Consider the following 18,818-nt stretch of genomic DNA (forward strand, 5'->3'; position numbering starts at 1 on the left):
AAGCCAAATCTATCGGGACGGCATTCTGGAACAACATGTACGTTTGTTTCGGGGCGCCATGGGCGCACAATTTGTGTTTATGGATGACAACGCCCGTCCTCACCGTGCAAACATCGTAAGCGAATGCCTTCAATCGGAGGATATCACCCGTATGGACTGGCCAGCATTCTCACCGGACTTGAATCCAGTAGAGCACGTGTGGGACATGCTTGGCCGACGAGTTGCAGCCCGTCAACCTCCTCTTACATGTCTACCGGAACTTCGGAGAGCATTGCTTTTTGAGTGGTGTAATATCCCCCAAGATCAGATCGCTACTTTGATACTCAGCATGCCTAGGCGTTGTACAGACTGTATTGCATCGTCTGGGAGACATACAATGTATTAACAATCATACCAACCATGTAATATTGGTTTTTGTAAATAGGTTTTTTTTTGTAGTTTGCTCCAGGGAGAAAAAATCGCTAATTTTTTTAATAATATTAAACATATAGCATCTTTTTTTGCTCTTTACCTTTTGTTTAATAAATAAGCTTTACAAATAAGTCAAATTTGTTTTGCTTCTAACTCTTCCTTTGCCTGATTTTGCATTATCCTAAATTTATGGACATGAGTGTATTATTTGTATTAGTATCCGTGCTAATTGTTTCATGGTTATTAGTGTCCATATCGTGATTTTCAATATGTGTGTTATCAATCTGTGCTGCTAATTGAGTAACGGAGCTGTCAGTGTTGTCACTAATGGGTAAATTGTTTGTCCTGATTTGTGTCATGTTTGAAAATTTCATTTTCTTAACATGGGAGTATTTGCTTTTCGTTCTGACTGTTTGATCACCCTTTCTTCTAATTAGGGTTTCATCTTCAGAACTTGTAACCTGGTCTAATGGGATTTCTTTTTCATTTTCACTAGTCGAAAAATCATTTAGTTTGATTGGGCTTCGCCTACGTTCATTATCCTCAATCGGTTTTCGATTATCATAAACCTCGTGAATCTTTTCCTCATAGCCTGATATTTTTCGGGATTTCTGTCGCTTTATCCTTAGTTAATTGATCATGAACCAATTGTAGCATTTCTAACATACTGTGTAAAAATTTAAATAACTTACATTCAGTATCCGTAGTCTCCGTTTTTCACTCTTAAATCCTCTAAGTCCTTAATTTTCACTCTAACCGCTCCTAGTACCGCATCCATGTTCGCAAGTCAAATCCAAAAAATCCAGCGACCCCAAATAAGTAGAGTTCTGCACCCTGGAACCGGGCTCGCTCAAAGGCGTCCCGGCAGACAGATGTGCAGGCGAAAATCCCGAAAGGCCCCTAACAATCACCTGAAGCGAAAGCTTGGGGGTAACTATACGGGATATCACGACCAGAACCTAAGTAAAATGTGCACCGCAAAAATCAGCTAAAATAAGTGATAACCGACAATTATAGGCAATATGGCACAGTCAAACAATAATAATCGCATGCAATTAAAGCGGTGAAGTAGAACTAACTAGAACTATGAGGTATGAGGGTAGCTATACCACAAGTAACTATTTATTCGCTGACCGCCTACAGGACTGGGTCAACTTGAAACAAAGTAACAGAGCTTATCCAACGTGCGACCTTCACGCTCGCTATCACAGCTCCGAATGAGGCGATTATAAGTTGAATACTGTGGAAAGAGCGGAATACTGAAGTTGCAGCGACTCGTGCAACACCTATAGTTTGAAGAAAAATCCCAATGCTAAAATTCTATTGGCTGTAGTAAAGAAATAACTGCAAAGAGATTAAAGTACGAAGTTATGTGAGGTTTTGTGTAACGTAGGGTGTCATCAAAGGAATTTAAGAAATCATCTCCGCCGAAGTAATATTTCGAAATTTAACTGAAAGAAAATTTCCCTTCCGCAAAATCAAACAATTCACCAGAAGAGTAGAAGACACTTTCGAAAAACTTCCCCTATATTTTGCTGAACTTGACAACACCGACGAAGGAAATGCAATCTACAACGTAAACAACATTTTTAGCTTTAATGTAAGGATCGAGAAATATAGAAATAACGGAAAACGCCCAACCCTGTGCTATAAATGCCAGCGGTATAGGCATACCCAACATCGATGTCACCATCCCATATCAAATCCATATCAGCTGCAAATGCGGTTCGAATCACAGAATTAAAGAATGTAATCTAAAGAAGACAGATCCTCCTAAATGCGTTTTCTTTAATAAAAATGACGTGAGTTCATTTACTGGATGTAGTGAATATCAAAGTAGAATGGCAGAAATAAATAGAAGAAACATCGCTAAGAAACCCACTGAGAAAACTCAGAATTTCCCACGGCCACAGATACCAGAGAATAACGCTGAAAACGTCCCGCTTCTGAACTTGTCTAAACAAAATGTTATGTACACTACTAAGAAATCAAGCTATAGCAATATCCTACAGAATAAATTAACAGAAGATAATCTGAACACTGCTTTTCGAAACCTGCAGTCAACTTCCCAAGATGCCGGAATCATGAATCACTTTCAAAATCTGATATTAATTCAAAAATTAAAAAACGCTAAAAACACCACAGAGAAACTGAGAATAGGATTTCAGATATTCCAATATCTTATGCAAGTAGCTGAAACAAAAAATTAAAAAAAAAAAAAAAAAAATGTTATCTACAGAAAGACCAGTATCAACAAAACTTTGCCTACACGCAAACTTCTTTTTCAAGCGGTTCCTCTCTGGGTTAGTACTTGGGTGGGTGACAACCCACGTGACTGGCCTCGAAGCACCTTGAAGCCACCTTGAAGCAACTCCCAGCTCGGACGGTTAGCCGCTAAGCTCCCTCAACCTTAAGCAAATTTCTCATGTAAAATTCTACAAATTACATTCCGTGTGAGTATTTGATCGAGCTTCGCCTTGTACGGCGCGGCGATTTTCGCCTCATCTTTTAAAATTACCAACGCCTTTTAGGGCACAAACTTTCAATAGACGCAGTCAAAGTAGCTTGCTCTACTATATACTGCGGAAACTAAGAAACGGTTTGATTTGATTTGAGGTTTTGTCTATTTGGACTCGAGGGAAAGACTTTAAACTACATGAGGGCTATTTGCCTACCTTCGGAGTGGTTACCTCCTGTGAGGAAAATAGACTTAAAGTTCTAAGGAAAACTGGCTATTACAGAACGGGGGGGGGACATGAAAAGACCGTGCTTTCCGTTCACCGCTTGAATCTGAATAAAATCAAGTGGCTTCTATTTGTGTTTTGCAAATAATGTGGTAAATTCTAAAATTAGTTCATAACAATGAAAGTGGTATTTTGTAGCGAAAGATTTTCAGGGCGGTATACACAAATTTTGATGTTTTCTTAAGAAGTAGCTGAGGTTCTCTAATTGCAAGATTAGTGCGAGACAATAGTTCAAGCATTTAATTTTAAAGTTCACTAATCTCTTCCATGATTGTTGAGAGAATAAGCAACATTAGCACTATTTTTCAGTTTAAAAATGTGGTTTCTCTTAGCGTTACCTATAGAAGATAAAGAAATATTTTCGAAGGCATCTTCAGTTTCTTCAAACGTCACGTTGCGATTTTATTAGTGTCCAGTCTGTTTGGATTATCCTTATCGCTTTTCAGCTCTTAATAGAATTGAGTTTTGGGAGAAAAAGCAGGAAAATTTGCTTGAAAGACGTAATTGGCCGTTCATACTGGTTTAAAAATAAAATTCAGTTCCATGTGTCGACTAGCTCCATTATACGTCAAATTACAAATGTTTAAACTAAAGAAAAGCTAGATTTCTCGACATCATGGAATAGTTTCAGCTGTGCTAGATGTCAACAGATAGTGCTCAGATAAACCCTAATGCAAACGGCCGTTTATAGTTCACTATGATCTACGCAGTTGTACGAGGGTTTTGGCTGAACTGATGCCTTGCTTTCCGCTGTCGGGTTGGTTTATTTCATCACGGCAAAGCGTTCGATAGCTATCTGCCTAAAGGCAGAAATGCCTTCGTGGAAGACTTTCTCAGGGAAACTGGCTCATATACACGTTAAACATGGGAAATCCATGAAAACGTCCATGCAGTCAGTCCGTTTGCCGGGATTCGAACCTCGTCCGAACTACCAGTTTTTTTAGCAACTTTACTGCTCGTCCGCTGGTGAGCCCTTTTCCGGTGGGCCCCTTAAGGACCACTATATCTGAACTATTTATTTATTTATTATTATTCTAGATAAACTCTTCCAGCGTGAAATCCCGGTACCTGTGTTTGGGCAATTTCATAATTTAGGTCTATAACTGTAACTAGTGTACGTATTCTATCTCTGCTTTTGGCTTCCGCGAGTACATGAAACACTATACCTATCCAGAAAAAGTTGGAGTCCATTCTATACTTCTAAAGTCACAATTAGTTCTTGAATTTACTTAAGGGTCATCGTTTATGTGGGTGACAAGAAGGCTGATGGAGGTAAGAAGTAAGAAAGAGAGGCTTTAACCGATTTGAGCCATACACTGCTTTGAAACACTAGCGATCCCTTCGTGGTAACCAAAACATTGAGTGACTTATCATTAAGATCAATAGCTTTTGACACGATTGGATGTAAATATTTTGTAGTTACGTCGTAAATATATAAATGTATATATTTTCTTTTTCTATAATATTTCAGTCTTAAGTATGTGAAAAGAATACATTTTTAAACAACATTTTATTCTGGACGGAATTAAATGCTATACTTTTCACAGAACATTTTGCTCAGAACGGTTTAATGAAATATTTTCACAAGTTTTTGTTAATTACATTAGGGAAAAAGTTTAGGGTAATTCGATTTTATTTGGTTAAGGATTATAAAAATTAAGATCAAAGTTTATTGTATAATTAATATTAAAATTATGCATTATTTCTTTTCTATTTATAGAGCTTCTTCTAAATACTTTTTCAAATGTGACATGACTTTTTCAAATGTTTTTTGAGCTTATGAGGCATCTTTTAAATCGAGAAATTTAAGTCAATTGCTCTAGGCAAGATGGACGTAAAAACGTAAAGCCCAATGCTGTGCCAACTCTTTTCAATGTGCTTAATCCGCCACAACTGTTGACCCAACAGCGTCTAAAATGCATTGGTTTACGAAAGCACCATTAAGTTACATTAAATTTTTGTAATGTATGTGTTTTTTATTTTTATGGTTTTCAAAAAAGATACGTTTTTTTACTACAAATGGACTAAGTTGCTTTATAGAAGAATCAAAATATTGAAATTAAGGCATTATGTGATAAAGCTGTAATTACAGTGCCTAAGATTAGATTAAAAAATTAAAATTTTTAATAAGATATAATAATCCATAATGTTGGCTAAAATTGTGTTGTTATTATATATATAAATAAATATATAAATAAATATGTACTTTGTTATTATAATCATATATTTAAAATTAGGCATAAAACCTCAATTTGATGAAGTTTTTATAGTTTTTCGAGGACAATCATGCGTGGATCTGTTTTCTTCAAACTTGCTCCTGAAAGGGAGAAACTTGTATCTGATTGCCTTCAAAGTTGAAAGAGTTTAAGTCAAAATCTGGATTAAACTAAAGTTGCTTTTTTTGCTTAATTTTAAATTCTAGATAAATAGAGAGGAATACGCATAGAGTAAGTAAAAGAAATAATACTGAAATTAATAACTTTAATAAGAATATGGTAATGTAGTAATAATACTCGTACATTGATTTAAATGTATATTTTACTGCCTTATATGTCTTTTCTGAATGTTGTTATTTTTGTTTAAAGATTTACAAAACTTGTTAGGAATATTTATATCATTTACTATTAAAATTACATTAAGTATATTTTATTTATCAGCATTTTCAGCGTGGCTTGCTGCACAGCTTATCAACTGAAGTGATTTCTGTTGCTGAACCATCTGTTGGAAGTCTTCATTTCAACAGTTATTAAATATTTACTACTATAAACTTTTTCTAAAAAGTATTAACACTGTTTCTGTAATTGGAAAATATGATAACGTAATATGTTCTTAAGTTTAAGAAGGCGCCCACTAGCGGCCAAGCGGTAAAAAGTCGCTGAACACTGGTAGTTCGGTCCGAGGTTTGAATCCCGCGAACGGGATGGCTGTTTTCGTGGTTTTCCCCATGCGTAACGTGTATATGAGCCAGTTCCCTTAGAAAGCTCTCCACGAAGGCATCCCTTCCCTTAGGCAGATAGCCCTCGAGGCTTTGCCGTAATTAAATAACCTAAACTAAGTTTAAGAAGTATGGATGCTATGAACAGTCCAATGTATTTTTCCTTTTTTATAAGTTGAAAATTACTTTTGAAATGGTAATGATTATTTTTATCTGACCAGAGTTTCTAAAATTCTTTCACTTCCACGTATTTCATATATTATTTCTTTTAGGTTCATTTGCAACAACCTTCAGCTTCATATTTTGGAGAGATGTCATATGTTTTACATATATTAAGAAATTTTAATATGATTTCTGAAATATGAAATTGTTTGTCTTATTGTGTGCCTTGCTAAACAGCTGTACTATATCTGGCTGTTATGCTATGGAATTATTTTTTTAATTTTGAGTGTAAAAATTTATTATCTGTTTGTGAATTATAAAATGTTATGTAAAATAATTATTTCTTAAAATGAATGTAGTTTATATCATCTGTATTTGTAAATTTCTTATATATATATATTTCAGGTTTGTTTGCAAGAACAAGCTTCAACTTCATCTTGTGATAAAATGCAAACTATTTGTGAAGGATCTCATGTAAGTAGATAATTAGTGTATTATTAAATTGCTTGCTTATACAAAAATGTTCTATAAACTTTTTTTTTGTTTTGTTTTTTGTAAAAGGAATGTAATTAATTTCATCAGCATTTGCAAATTCTTATGCACATTTCAGGTTTGTTTGCAAGAACAACCTTTAGCCTCATCTTGCAATGAAATGCCATCTATTTGTGAAGGCTCTGCTGTAAGTTGATAATTAATGTATTATTAAATTGCTTCCTTATATAAATTTAAAATGTTCCATAAAGTAATTTTTTGGTAAAAGGAATGTAATTAATTTCATCAATATTTGCAAATTCTCTATGTATATTTCAGGTTTGTTTGCAAGAACAACCTCTCCTCATCTTGCAATGAAATACCATCTATTTGTGAAGGCTGTGATGCAAGCTGATGTTTTGTGTGTTATTAAATTGCTCATGATTATGGAGATAATTGACCCTTGAAAAGCAGGAAATAAATTTTAAAAATCTATTTTTAAGTGAAATAAATTTTAAATATTCTAATAAAGTTTAGAAAATAAAGCGAAAATAATGTAGGAAATGCTGAAATGAAGTTAGATATGTGAAAAGAAAAAAGTCAAATTTAAAAACCCACCACAGTATAGGAAAAGAGACTTGGAAGTTGTATTTTTATTTTGTGGATTTGTTATCTGTTTAAGTTTGGCATTTAATCTAAAAGGGCTTTGTTCCTGAAGGACTATTGTTTTCGTTTTGTGATTTTGCGTTGAAACACTATAAACGGCTGTATCACTTTTCAAATTGTTGCCACCAAATATTATCCCCTGTATAATCTTTAAAGAAATTAAATAATGAAGAATCTGCATAAATGTATGCATGTTTCTCGCATTGTGATAAAACAATGGTACCTAGAGCCATCAAATTTTGAATAATGTAATTCTACTGTGAATATGGGCATCTGGAAGCCCAAATTTGAAATTTTGAATTTGTTTTATTACGTATTTCATATTTTGTAAAACTTAAACGAATTTTTGATTAACAAACTCAAGGAGTTTAAGGCGAGCAACGGCAATGGTGTACAGAAAAAACATTTTTATCTCCAGGGCGTGAGACAATGTATCGGAAATTCTAAAGATATGCTCAATTTAAAATTATCTTGCGATATTGCTCTTGAACTGAATTTTATGGTTTAAGCGCGAAGAACGTGATATTTAATAAATACAGGTAATTCACAAAATGTTAAAAAAAGCCCCTTTGGATGTAACTTAAAATCTGAAACCTTTCAGAATTGTTTTTTGGTACTTTTTGATGTTTATGTTCATATAGATTTTTCTTAATTCCAGGATGTTTTTCAAGGAATATTATAAAACAGCAGACTGAATTGATCTCGCTTCTGCAGCGCCAAAATAAATTATTTCTGAAAAAACTTACAGCAACAACAACAACAACAACAACAACAAAAAAAAAAAAAAAAAAAAAAAAAAAATTAATGTTTTAAAAAAAATGGCATAGCACTACTTAAATTCAACTTCACGATCTTCAAGTACAGCATGAGGAATTGCTGAAAGAAGTGAAAACATTCCTTTCAGATGAGCAAATAGCAATGTTGAAAATCCCAGGTAGAAGCATTGCAAAATGGTCTAACGAAGGAATAATAAAAGGCGTCAAAGTTAGATTTGTCTTGGGCAAGCATGGTTATAATTACTTGCACAGAATAGGCTTTCCTGTACCTACATACAGCACTTTAAATAAAAGACTTCAAGGTCTGGAAATGAATTTTAGAGTTATCAGTGATATGATTGAACTTTTGAAAATTAAAGAAGAAAAAATGGATGCTAGTGATAAAGACTGTATTTTATCATTGGATGAAATGGAGATTTCTGGCAATCCTGACTGTGATATTTCGAAACGTAAATTTATTGGTAAATGTACATTAGGAAATCAAAAGTGTGCAGGAAATTACTATTTAGTTATTTTACTAAGAGGTCTGAAGCTGAAATGGAAGCAAGTGGTTGCCCATGAGGTAACTGGACAGGTAACAGGATGCCAGCTGAAACAACTTGTTGTCAATGTTATCGAAACTGTTAATTCTGTGGAATTTAATGTTGTTGGTATTGTTAGCGATATGGCAGCAGTAAATATAAGCCTGTGGAATTCTTTGGGAATATCTGTTTCTCAAAACTAAAGAATTAATTTCACTACAGAAATTAAGAGGAAAATTATCTATGTATTTGCAGATGTGCCACATCTTTAAAAAATATCTGGCCTGCAACTCTTAATCATAGTATAAAACTGCCCAGTTATGTTTGCTGTAAAGAAAACTTGGTTACTTCGCATGTATCTGCAGGATTTATAAAAGATATCTAGATTACAGAAACAAACCAAAATTGTGGTTTGAGGACTGTGCATCATCTCAGCAAAGAAGACCTCTTCCCTTCACATTTTGATAAAATGAATGTTGCTTCTGCTGTGAGGTTTTTTTTCAATTAAAACAGCTGTAGGATTGGAGAAGGCAGTAGCTTTAAAAGAGGTACGCCCTAATGCTCTTACAACAGCATGGTGGATAAGATTTATGTGCCAGTGGTTTCAAATGCTATCCTCTAGACATAGAAAGAACTCAATTTCTGTGACAAATAAAAGAAAAAAAAATGAGTTACTTTTTGAGTTTATTAATGTTGTACAGCTTGTAGAAATTGGTAAAGGGTGGAAATCATTACATACTGGTGTGATTCTCTCAACTTTATCAGCCATACAGTTAGCAGAGGCATGTTTTCTGAATGATTTCCAGTTTATTTTGACAAGCAGATTGACACAAGATGCTCTAGAAAATGCAGTTTTTCAGATATGCAAAAAAGTTGGTTTGAGGCCAAGTGCTTTGCAAGCTGCGAAAGCATTAAAGCTTATCTGTTTATTTCACATTATATCTGACATTAAGAACTCCAGTTATGCTACTGACTCAGATATTTATTTATTAAACTATGCGAAAGACGAATTTGAATTTCTGAAGGGGAAAAAAGCTTTTTTAAGAGCCTGTTCCCATATCAGAAGTTTCTGATCTATCTCTACAGGATCTCACCCTTAATGAGGAAAATAATGTCTGCTATATTGCAAGAGCATAAATTCTGTACTGGAAAATGCTTGTAGTTTATGCTCACAGTTTTTCTTTGTTTGTGAGCAAATTATTCCTTCCATTGATGAAAATAAACATTATGTAATTAATTTTGCAAATTTAGGTGGGTTAAATGTCCTTCTCCTAAAATTTTTAAACTGTGCCTTCTGTGTGAGAAAATAATTCAAAATTTTCAAGACGAAATAATATGCGGAAATGTAACTATGGATGAGGAATTTATTAATATGATTTGTAAGAAAGCAGGTGAGATAAATATTCCTTCCTGGTTGCAATATCAAAACGTACAACAAATAATAATAAAACATTATTTGACTGCCCGTCGAATTGGTCTCAAGAAGCTTCTTCAAAATAAAAAGCAGCATGGGCGAAGTTTTGCATCTCCTGCTTTTAAAAGGAAGAAAGTAAATTAGAATCTAATCAAGAGTTTAAGAAGTTTTTACTGTTCAGTTTTGTCTGTAAAAAAGTAGAGTAGTTGTCACTGAAAAATTGTTGCTTGTCTCTTCGAATAATAGTTAGGCCCACCAACAGCTGAATGGTTAAAGTTCCTGAATGCTGGGAGTTCCATCTTCTGTTCTATTTCTGGACAAGCTGAGTGCATGGTTGTTTTTTTTAGTATTTTTCCCCCATGTGTAATGTGAATACAAGTCAGTTTTCCTTAGAAAGTCCTCCACAGTAGTCAGATAAATCAAATTAACTTTTGTGTGACCTTAAATCTGAAGCACCAATAATAAATCTGTTTTGGCATATTATTAGAATTTTGAATGAAAAATTTATTGCTTCTGTGAGAGAATGATCAACTGATGTTTACCTTACTAATCAATGTCTTATAGTATTGTAATGGCTTGCAGGATTTTTCATAATGTGATGTTGCATATGTTTTACTCTTCTTTTTTATCAAATAAATAGTGTATATTCCTAATCAGACATTTCTTCTTTTGTACTAGTGTTATGTATTATGATGTGATAATTTGGATTTGTTTTATAGAGTACATAACAGTATTTTTTAGATGCTAATAGAACCAGTGTATTTTATTTTTTTACTTATTGCTTTAAAACAGGTTTTGAATCAAGGCTTTCTTTTTTTTTCCTTTGAGTATGCACATAAAACTTATTTAAACTATATTTATAGTATATCAATGAAATATATGTAAATAAAATAAGTCTCTTAGGTTAGCTCCTTTAATGGAAAAAGAACTAAATTAAAATGATATACCTTGAAAATAAGAATACTATCTGAATAGTGTTGGCTAAGATTTATTCAGATGGTTTTTTTGCATTTATTCCGACATCTCCACATATAAATGAGAATTCAGTAAAGTAAAACTAATATAATATCATTCTATATAAAGCTGTTTGACGTATAATGGGAAAAAATTCAATTACTACAGTATGTTTCAAAAAAATTTGAATATAATAGAATGAATTGCACTACATTAGACAAAAAAGCGAAACATTTTTATTTATTCATCTTTATTTTCATCGTATGTATTTGTCATATGTTTGTTACTAGAATTCTTATTTTATAGATTTGAAGCTAAATAATATTTTGATGTTTTTACTTATGCAAATTAATTAAAATAAAGGAACTGTGATTTAAGTATTGTCTTTGCTGTGATATAGATTGAATATTATTATGTTATGGAATTATCATTTAAATATTCAGATACGTATAATATTAAGAGCATATGTATGTAAGTTCTTATAAATTTACAGTATTTTTTTAAGTATAATAAAAAGTAACCATCAACAGCAAATAAATATATTTTTAAATAGTATCTGTAAATTCTGCATGTAAAGGTAATATTTTTATTTTTTTGTGCATATATTTTTTAAATGCTGTTTTTAGCTAAATAAGGAACAAAAAAATTTTAATGGAATTTTTATTCTACTAAATCTATATAAAAACTGATTTTTTAAATATAGAATCCCACAGTCATCTGAGCATTGAAGTAGATTTATAGCATTTTGCACTTCATTCTAAAAATATTATAACTTAAAGGCGTATATCCTGAATCAGTATTTAAAATCATGAAGTGTTTAGCAGCCTTTTTTGGAAACACACACAACATTTTTTAACAAATTTGCTACAATAATAGACGTTTGATTCCAAATGACTTCAAATAACGTATTAAAAATAAAAAAAGAATTAGATTAAAGATTAAAAAAAGAATCATGTAGACAAACTATTAAATTTTTCAGAGGTTTAAAATGTGAACTGGCATCAGCATGCACTTATGTATTTATCATGTAAAATTTGTTTACAGTTTTAGAAAAGTATCTGTTGATTCAGAAAAGCTTTGGAAATTAAAAAAATTACTGAAGCTGTATTCATACCAATTTGTATCCACAGCTTTCACAGCTTTAATGTACTCTGAATATTTTAATGTGTAATGTAAATAAAAGTAATATGATCATCAATACTGAAATAAAATACTAAATCAATACTGAAATGTCATAGCTGAGAAATTAAGAATTATCATACAAATACAGTACTGAGAGGCTTATAATTTTTATATAACACATGAAATTACATTAAATTATAAAAGAAAAATAGTTAAATAAATATGAAAATGTTATTTCAAAACTAGTATAACCTCATCCAAAATTAAGAATATGGTTGAGGGAAATCTCTTGTCAAAAAATACATTTTGAGATGCCTAACATTATGCTTGTACTTAGAAGTAAAAATTGAAAATTCAATAAAGGAATTAAAAAAAAAAGGTATTTAAAAAAAATACAAATTTGAAATCTATGTGAAAATGTTTTAGAAGCTTTTAAAATAACTTGAATCATACGAGAAATTTGGCTATTTAAAAAAAAATACGAGAAAGAATCTGAACTGCAGACAAAAGAAAAACATATTAGATTATATATATCCATGAGGTCAAGGATCTTATTGAGTTTTTATAAAATAGAAGAGGCGAGATTGTTAAATATTTAATAAATGAAGTTTAAAATAAGAAAAAGTGTTTAAAAGTTAATTTAAAAATATTTTGTAATTATAAAAAAAAAAGATTTTGATCATCCTGAATAAAAACTAAAGTACATTAACTTAAAACATAAGATAGTATTGTAGTAAAGTATATAGATTTAGATGAAATTTGTGTTTATTGTGCTGATAAATTATTAGCAGACGCCACTGAACTTGAATTAGAAGGTTCGGGATGAAGTCTATACAAAATAAAACATTTAGAATTGGTAATAAATAAATATGATCCTTTAAAATGATCGAGTTATATTGATTTATGTTTCACTGCAATTCACCTAGTAAACAATCATTGTGAAAGAGTTTCAAATTATTAAGAATATGAGAATGAATTAAATTTCGAAGGAATTGATTTTCCTGTTTCTTTAGATAAAATTACAAAAATTTGTAAAACTGAATGATATATCTGTTAATGTCTGTTTTAATGGTTGTGAAAAAAAAGAACTCATTGCATTAGTATGTAGCAAAAATAAATTAGAAAAACATGTAAAATTCGTATATGTAAAAGATCATTATTTTGGATCAAAAGTATGTGTAGACTACTAAGAAGTCAAATAGGATAACTTCAAGTACATTGGTGTGATAGATGTTTATTAGATTTACGGTCATGTAAAAATTAAAATAGTATGAAAAAGGTTGTAAAAAACTGTAAAATTAAAATGCCTGAAAAAAGGTGAATTTATAAAATTTAATAATTAAAATCGGTCAATGAGAGTTCCATTTGTTATCTACGCAAACTTTGAATGTTTATTAAATAGTAAGCACTTTTCAACTAAACCCTAGATTAGTTTATAAATTGGAATTAATAAGAATTTATAATTTTACAAGATTATAGCTAAATTAAAGCTACTTGGAAGGCTAAATCTTAACTTGAACTGTGAAGTGACTATTCTCTAAGTTCAACTTGTATCAGTAACAACATATAACAAGGGTTAAAAAAAAACCACTTTTATTTCAGTTGAAGAATAATATGAACAGATGGCACTCTGGTGTACTCAGGCCTCTCTAATAATTTTAGCGGCAACTCAAAATACAAGCAGATATTATTAAAGTTAAAAATTAAATATATTAGCAGATATTAGTAAAATTAAAAACTACAGAGGATATTCACACATTTTAGTAACAATATTGATTTTCTCCGTGAATTTAAATATTAATTTTAAAATATAAACGTGACTGTCGTCAAATTGGAATAGGATTTAATTATCTTCTGCAACATTAAAAATATTCTTTTCTTTAAAATATCGCTGAAAAATAAACAATGGATCGAAGGCTATATTTTTGTGCTGTCCGAAGAAACGTACTCTTACTCAATTATTAAAAAAAAAGATGTGAAAAGCATGGTTTTAATATTTCTACACGTAAAATAAGTGAATTAATATGAATGGAAAGAAATATCAAAGTTTACATCTGACTAAAAAAAAGGCAAAAAATGCATACCCACCATAATTTAGATTAGATTTAGATTTAATAAGGCACGTATAGCTCTTATTAAATCTAAATCTAATCTAAATCGCAGCTCATCTTTTAAAGGAAAATCCGGCCCCCCAAAAGTGCTATTGCAAGATGTTTAAATATCTCTCTAGGAACTGTGAACAAAATTATAAAATATGATTTAAAGCTAATCAAAACAAAAACAACACCCCCCCCCCCAAATATGATTTTCATCGCCTAACGTCGAAACATGTTTCTTAGCGTAAAACAACGTGCATATTGCTGTATGAAAATTATTTGGTAGGTAAAAAATGGAAATATATAGTTACAATTGCTGAGGCTTGGATATACTTATTTGATTGAAATAGAAAAAGATCGATTTACTACCGAAAAAAGAGGAGAAAAGGAATATGTTGGTTCAGAGAAAGCAAGGAAAGTTTTTCTAAAAGTTTTGTGGTTATTACTGGATCCTCTTATAACGGAAAACTTAAAATAAAGGAAAGTAGAAAAAAAATGTCAAGATTAATTCTATCAGAAATATGTTTTAAACCTATTTTTAAAAGAAGAATTCCATCTCTTTATCCAAACAATCTTGACTGGGTTAACTTTCATCAAGACAAGGCTCCAAGCCATACCTTTAAATCTACTGCTCTATTTTTTGAAAAAAAAATTATAAATGAAACCAAAGTTGAAGCTATTCCCTTTTAATGCATCCTAAGTCCTCTGATGTGTCTCCTTGGATTATAGTGTATTTGGGCTTTCAAAACAAGCTCTTTATAAGCGCCATCCCAAAAATAATTGGATGGACTCTGGATGATTGTGAAGGTGAAGTGGAATAAAATCAACCTTGATGTTTTAAGAAAAGGTCTTTTATTTAGAAAATCAAGGTGCAGTATGATGGTTCAACAAAAGGGCTATCAGACTAAACATATTGGAAAATAAAATTATAAAGTTTATTTATATATGAATCTTTGCGATATTATAATCTTTTGAGTCTCATTTGATTTTTATCTTTTATTTGAAAAACTTAAATTTTTTTAAAGTCTGTCATATTTAAAAAGTATGTGAAAACATGCATATTTTATATAAAAACTAGGCATGTGATAAATATGTGTAAGTTTTGGGATAGTGGCCCAATTCGATCATATTAACGCTATCTCTAGACTATAGCGTGAATACAGGTGAGTAAGCAGACTTCTATTCAATGCTGAAGACTGGAGGACGTGATAAAATTAGTTAGTGTAAAGTAGAAGCTTATATTCTTAACTTTATTTTCAAATGACACAACAACAATTTTCTTCTATCTGTGCTAATGTTTTACAGAATTTCTGTTACTAGATTTTCGTTCTTAAAACAGCTTTTGTTGCATGTTTAATAGACAGTAAGCGAGGTTTATTTCTGCACAAGAAAGAAAACTTTTTTCTTGTACATCATAATTCAATATTTTATTGCTATAATATCTTTTAGTATAGTAATTCCCCCCCCCCTCTGGTGTAGCTGTAATGTTTTATTCTGTAATCATTGCTTATTTGTCGTCTGTATTATCTGGTTATTACAGGAAGATTTTTCTATAATTAATTTGTTATCCCTAAATGACTGATTTTTCACTGCAACTCTAGTATATATGCATTATGTGTTTTAGTGTTGAATAAAACAATACCAGACATCAGCCAGATTTTCTTGCATTGCCTCAGTCTTGTTCTTCTTTTATAAGTGATAAAGATAAGTGCATGAGATGAACAATTGGATTAATTTCCAGAGAAAACTTCCGGAATTTTCTACATAACTATTTAATTATTATATATATTTAAATCCGTATTAAATACGAAATGAATTAGATATTCAGTTTGCGTTAAATCTATAAAATCGAAAGAAAACACTTATTGTCTGAATTTAAATGACACTATTTCTGCATATTTCCCATATTTATATCGAAAATTCTTAGTAAACTCTAACTGGGGTCTTTTACGGTTTGGTTTATTCGATTACGACAAAACACTCGAGGCTGTCTGCCTAAAGGCAGGTATGCATTCGTTAAGGACTTTCGAAGGGAAACTGGCTTTTATACACGTTACCAATGGAGAAAACACGAAAACGCCCATGCAGCCAGCCCGTTCGCGGAATTTGAACTTCGGACCGAGCTACCAGTGTTCATGGACTTTATCACTCGGCTGCTGCTGGGCACGAGGTCTTTTATGAATATGCTTCTTTGCTAAGTAAGCTTAAAAAACATCAACAAAAATTAATTACATTTTATTTTCATGAGCATCTTAATGATAGACATAAGCTTATATATATCTTTCTTACAGCCATTATGAGAAATTAAGATGAACAAGAATATGCAACAAGTATTCATTGAAATAGAAATGAGTGACAGAGCTTAAAGATATATTTTTGGGTGATATTTAAGTGCATTTGAAACATTGACTTTGAATATTTGGCTATCCAAAGAGATTATATAACCTCTCATGTGTTATAAATGAATTTATCTCATGTTAAAAGAATTTCTATATTACATGTAAAGTTTAAAAGTAAATCCTCTAGTAGAAACATTTAGGACTTATAATGAAAAATCCAAAATATTGCCTCAAATATTCGCTGTAATCGTATTCGTTTTCATCATCCAGTAACTATATTTCCTTTCGTATATACATGAACGGTATGAAAATGGAAGTTCATTTTAGCATTCTTTCTGAATATGGTCTATTAGTTAAAACAGTTAGTGAGTGAATAAACACTTTTCTGAAACTCACTCGTCTGGAACATTTGAATATAAATACACACGAATGAAGAACAATGACGTTTATTTATCACTTCCTTCTGCATTTTCATTTTCTTCTTGTGTCGGACTAGATTGTGAATCCGTTGTTTCGACATTTGGTTCTTCTGCATTATTTTGAACATCTGTTTGTTCTTCACTTTCTTTGTTTTCAGTCTCAAACTTTTCTTCACCTTTAGCTTCTTCGTCACCTTCATTAAGATCAGGTGTATTATCTGGATCCTTGCTTTCTGCTTTCTCTTCATCACTGGCCTTATCTTCGGAAGCAATCTCTTCAACTTTGATTTCAGAACCATTTTCAACATTTTCTTTATCGGTGTCAGCTTCTGAGTTTTCCGTTGGAGAAGTAACAACATATTGTTCAGCTGCTTGTAAAAGTTCTGTTTCATCGGCTTTATTTTCAATTTCTTCTATTTCTTCTATTTTCTTCTCCTTAATAACTTCGGTTTCTGTTATCTGTGTGAATCCTGTTTTAGCTTCATTTGTTTCGGCATTTTCAAAGGGATTATTCGAGGCTTCTTCAACTGAATCCTCTTCAAATGGATTCTTTGGAGGTTCCTCGGATAGACAATTTGACTCATCTTCAAAGGGATTCTTGCCAATTGCTGATTCCAGAGCAGCCGCTGATTTCTCTGAAAGCAAAAACGTGCATTTTAGTAAATGGGATTCAGGGCACAGAAAACAATATATTACAACATTCAGTTAATACCTGGGAATTATAACTAATTACATTATTTCAGTACAAAAATGCGTACCTTAAATACATTCATAAATGTGTACTTTAAATATTATTCTGCTTTTAGTACAGCAAATCCACATATTTGCTGATACAAATTTCCGTATCTGAATTTATCCTCGGACAATTTTTTGTAATTTCCTTATCCGTTCATTTTTAGTTTTAAAACAGCAAAACAGAAGTAATTCTTCAACGGATAATTTGCAGTTCAGTTAATTTATAACCAGCAGATAAATGAATAAAGTGTGATATTAAATAGAATATGCATGGAAATAAAGAATATTAACCAGTGCATACAAACAAATTAGATAATATTTGAAGACCCTTCCTCATAAACAAAACAAAACAACAACAACAAAATATTCGATTTACCTTGTAAAGATTATATTAATTTATCTAACAGTTAAATTTTGAGTTAAGCTTCCTTTCCTATCATTTCTGACTTTCAACTTACAACTTCCGGCCAGAACGTAGTTTTAGAATCACGTTTGAATGCAAATGAGGAAGAGCGGTATTTAACCGCGAAGTCCTACTGTCTTTTAGTCAGACAGAGCCAGAGATTCTGGCTAGCACGCGTCCGCCTTTTTAGGCTTCTGTCTCTTAAGGTATTATTTCGCTCGGCCGTACGTTAGGCCCTTGATAGCTTCGCAGTCAATTAGCGTTAAGGGGGCAACTCTGTTAGAATTTTGATAGCTTCGGATAATTAAGATTAGTTCAATTAAGTTCATAGTTTCTAAAGTTCAAGCCCGAGTGTCGACTTATTATACTAATCCAAGATGGAGTTCTGTTACACTTTATTGGAATAATAAAGGGTTATTTCACCCTTCTTACTTGTTGTTTTGTGTACCACGAACTCAAGCTATTATTCACTTATCAGTTCTTAAGATTCTTCACATTTAGCTGTAACTTTAAAGTACACAGTACAGAATCTTATAACGTGAAGATACATTTTATTCTTTCCAATTAAACACGCTTACTAATTTAGCTTGCATAGCCATAACCCACAAAACAAAAACTACAAATAATTTAAAGTATTGCTATGTGCTACG

The 18,818-nt window shown here is 31.7% G+C and overlaps 1 protein-coding gene across 1 annotated transcript in view; it reads right to left on the reverse strand.

Moving 5' to 3' along the window:
• Nucleotides 1-16,491: 16,491 nt before the first annotated feature.
• LOC146992801 (uncharacterized) overlaps nt 16,492-18,818 on the reverse strand; it is a 106,752-nt gene continuing 104,425 nt past the window's right edge. The window contains exon 2 of the mRNA XM_085809956.1: nt 16,492-17,665. Within this exon, the coding sequence (XP_085666082.1) occupies nt 17,058-17,665 (608 nt within the window). The 3' untranslated portion in view covers nt 16,492-17,057. The remainder of the gene's footprint in view (nt 17,666-18,818) is intronic.

The sequence above is a fragment of the Stegodyphus dumicola genome, chromosome X2 (genome assembly GCF_044657685.1).
Source record: "Stegodyphus dumicola isolate Sdum_Otavi_A_Nest chromosome X2, ASM4465768v1".
NCBI classification, from domain to species: Eukaryota; Metazoa; Arthropoda; class Arachnida; order Araneae; family Eresidae; genus Stegodyphus; species Stegodyphus dumicola.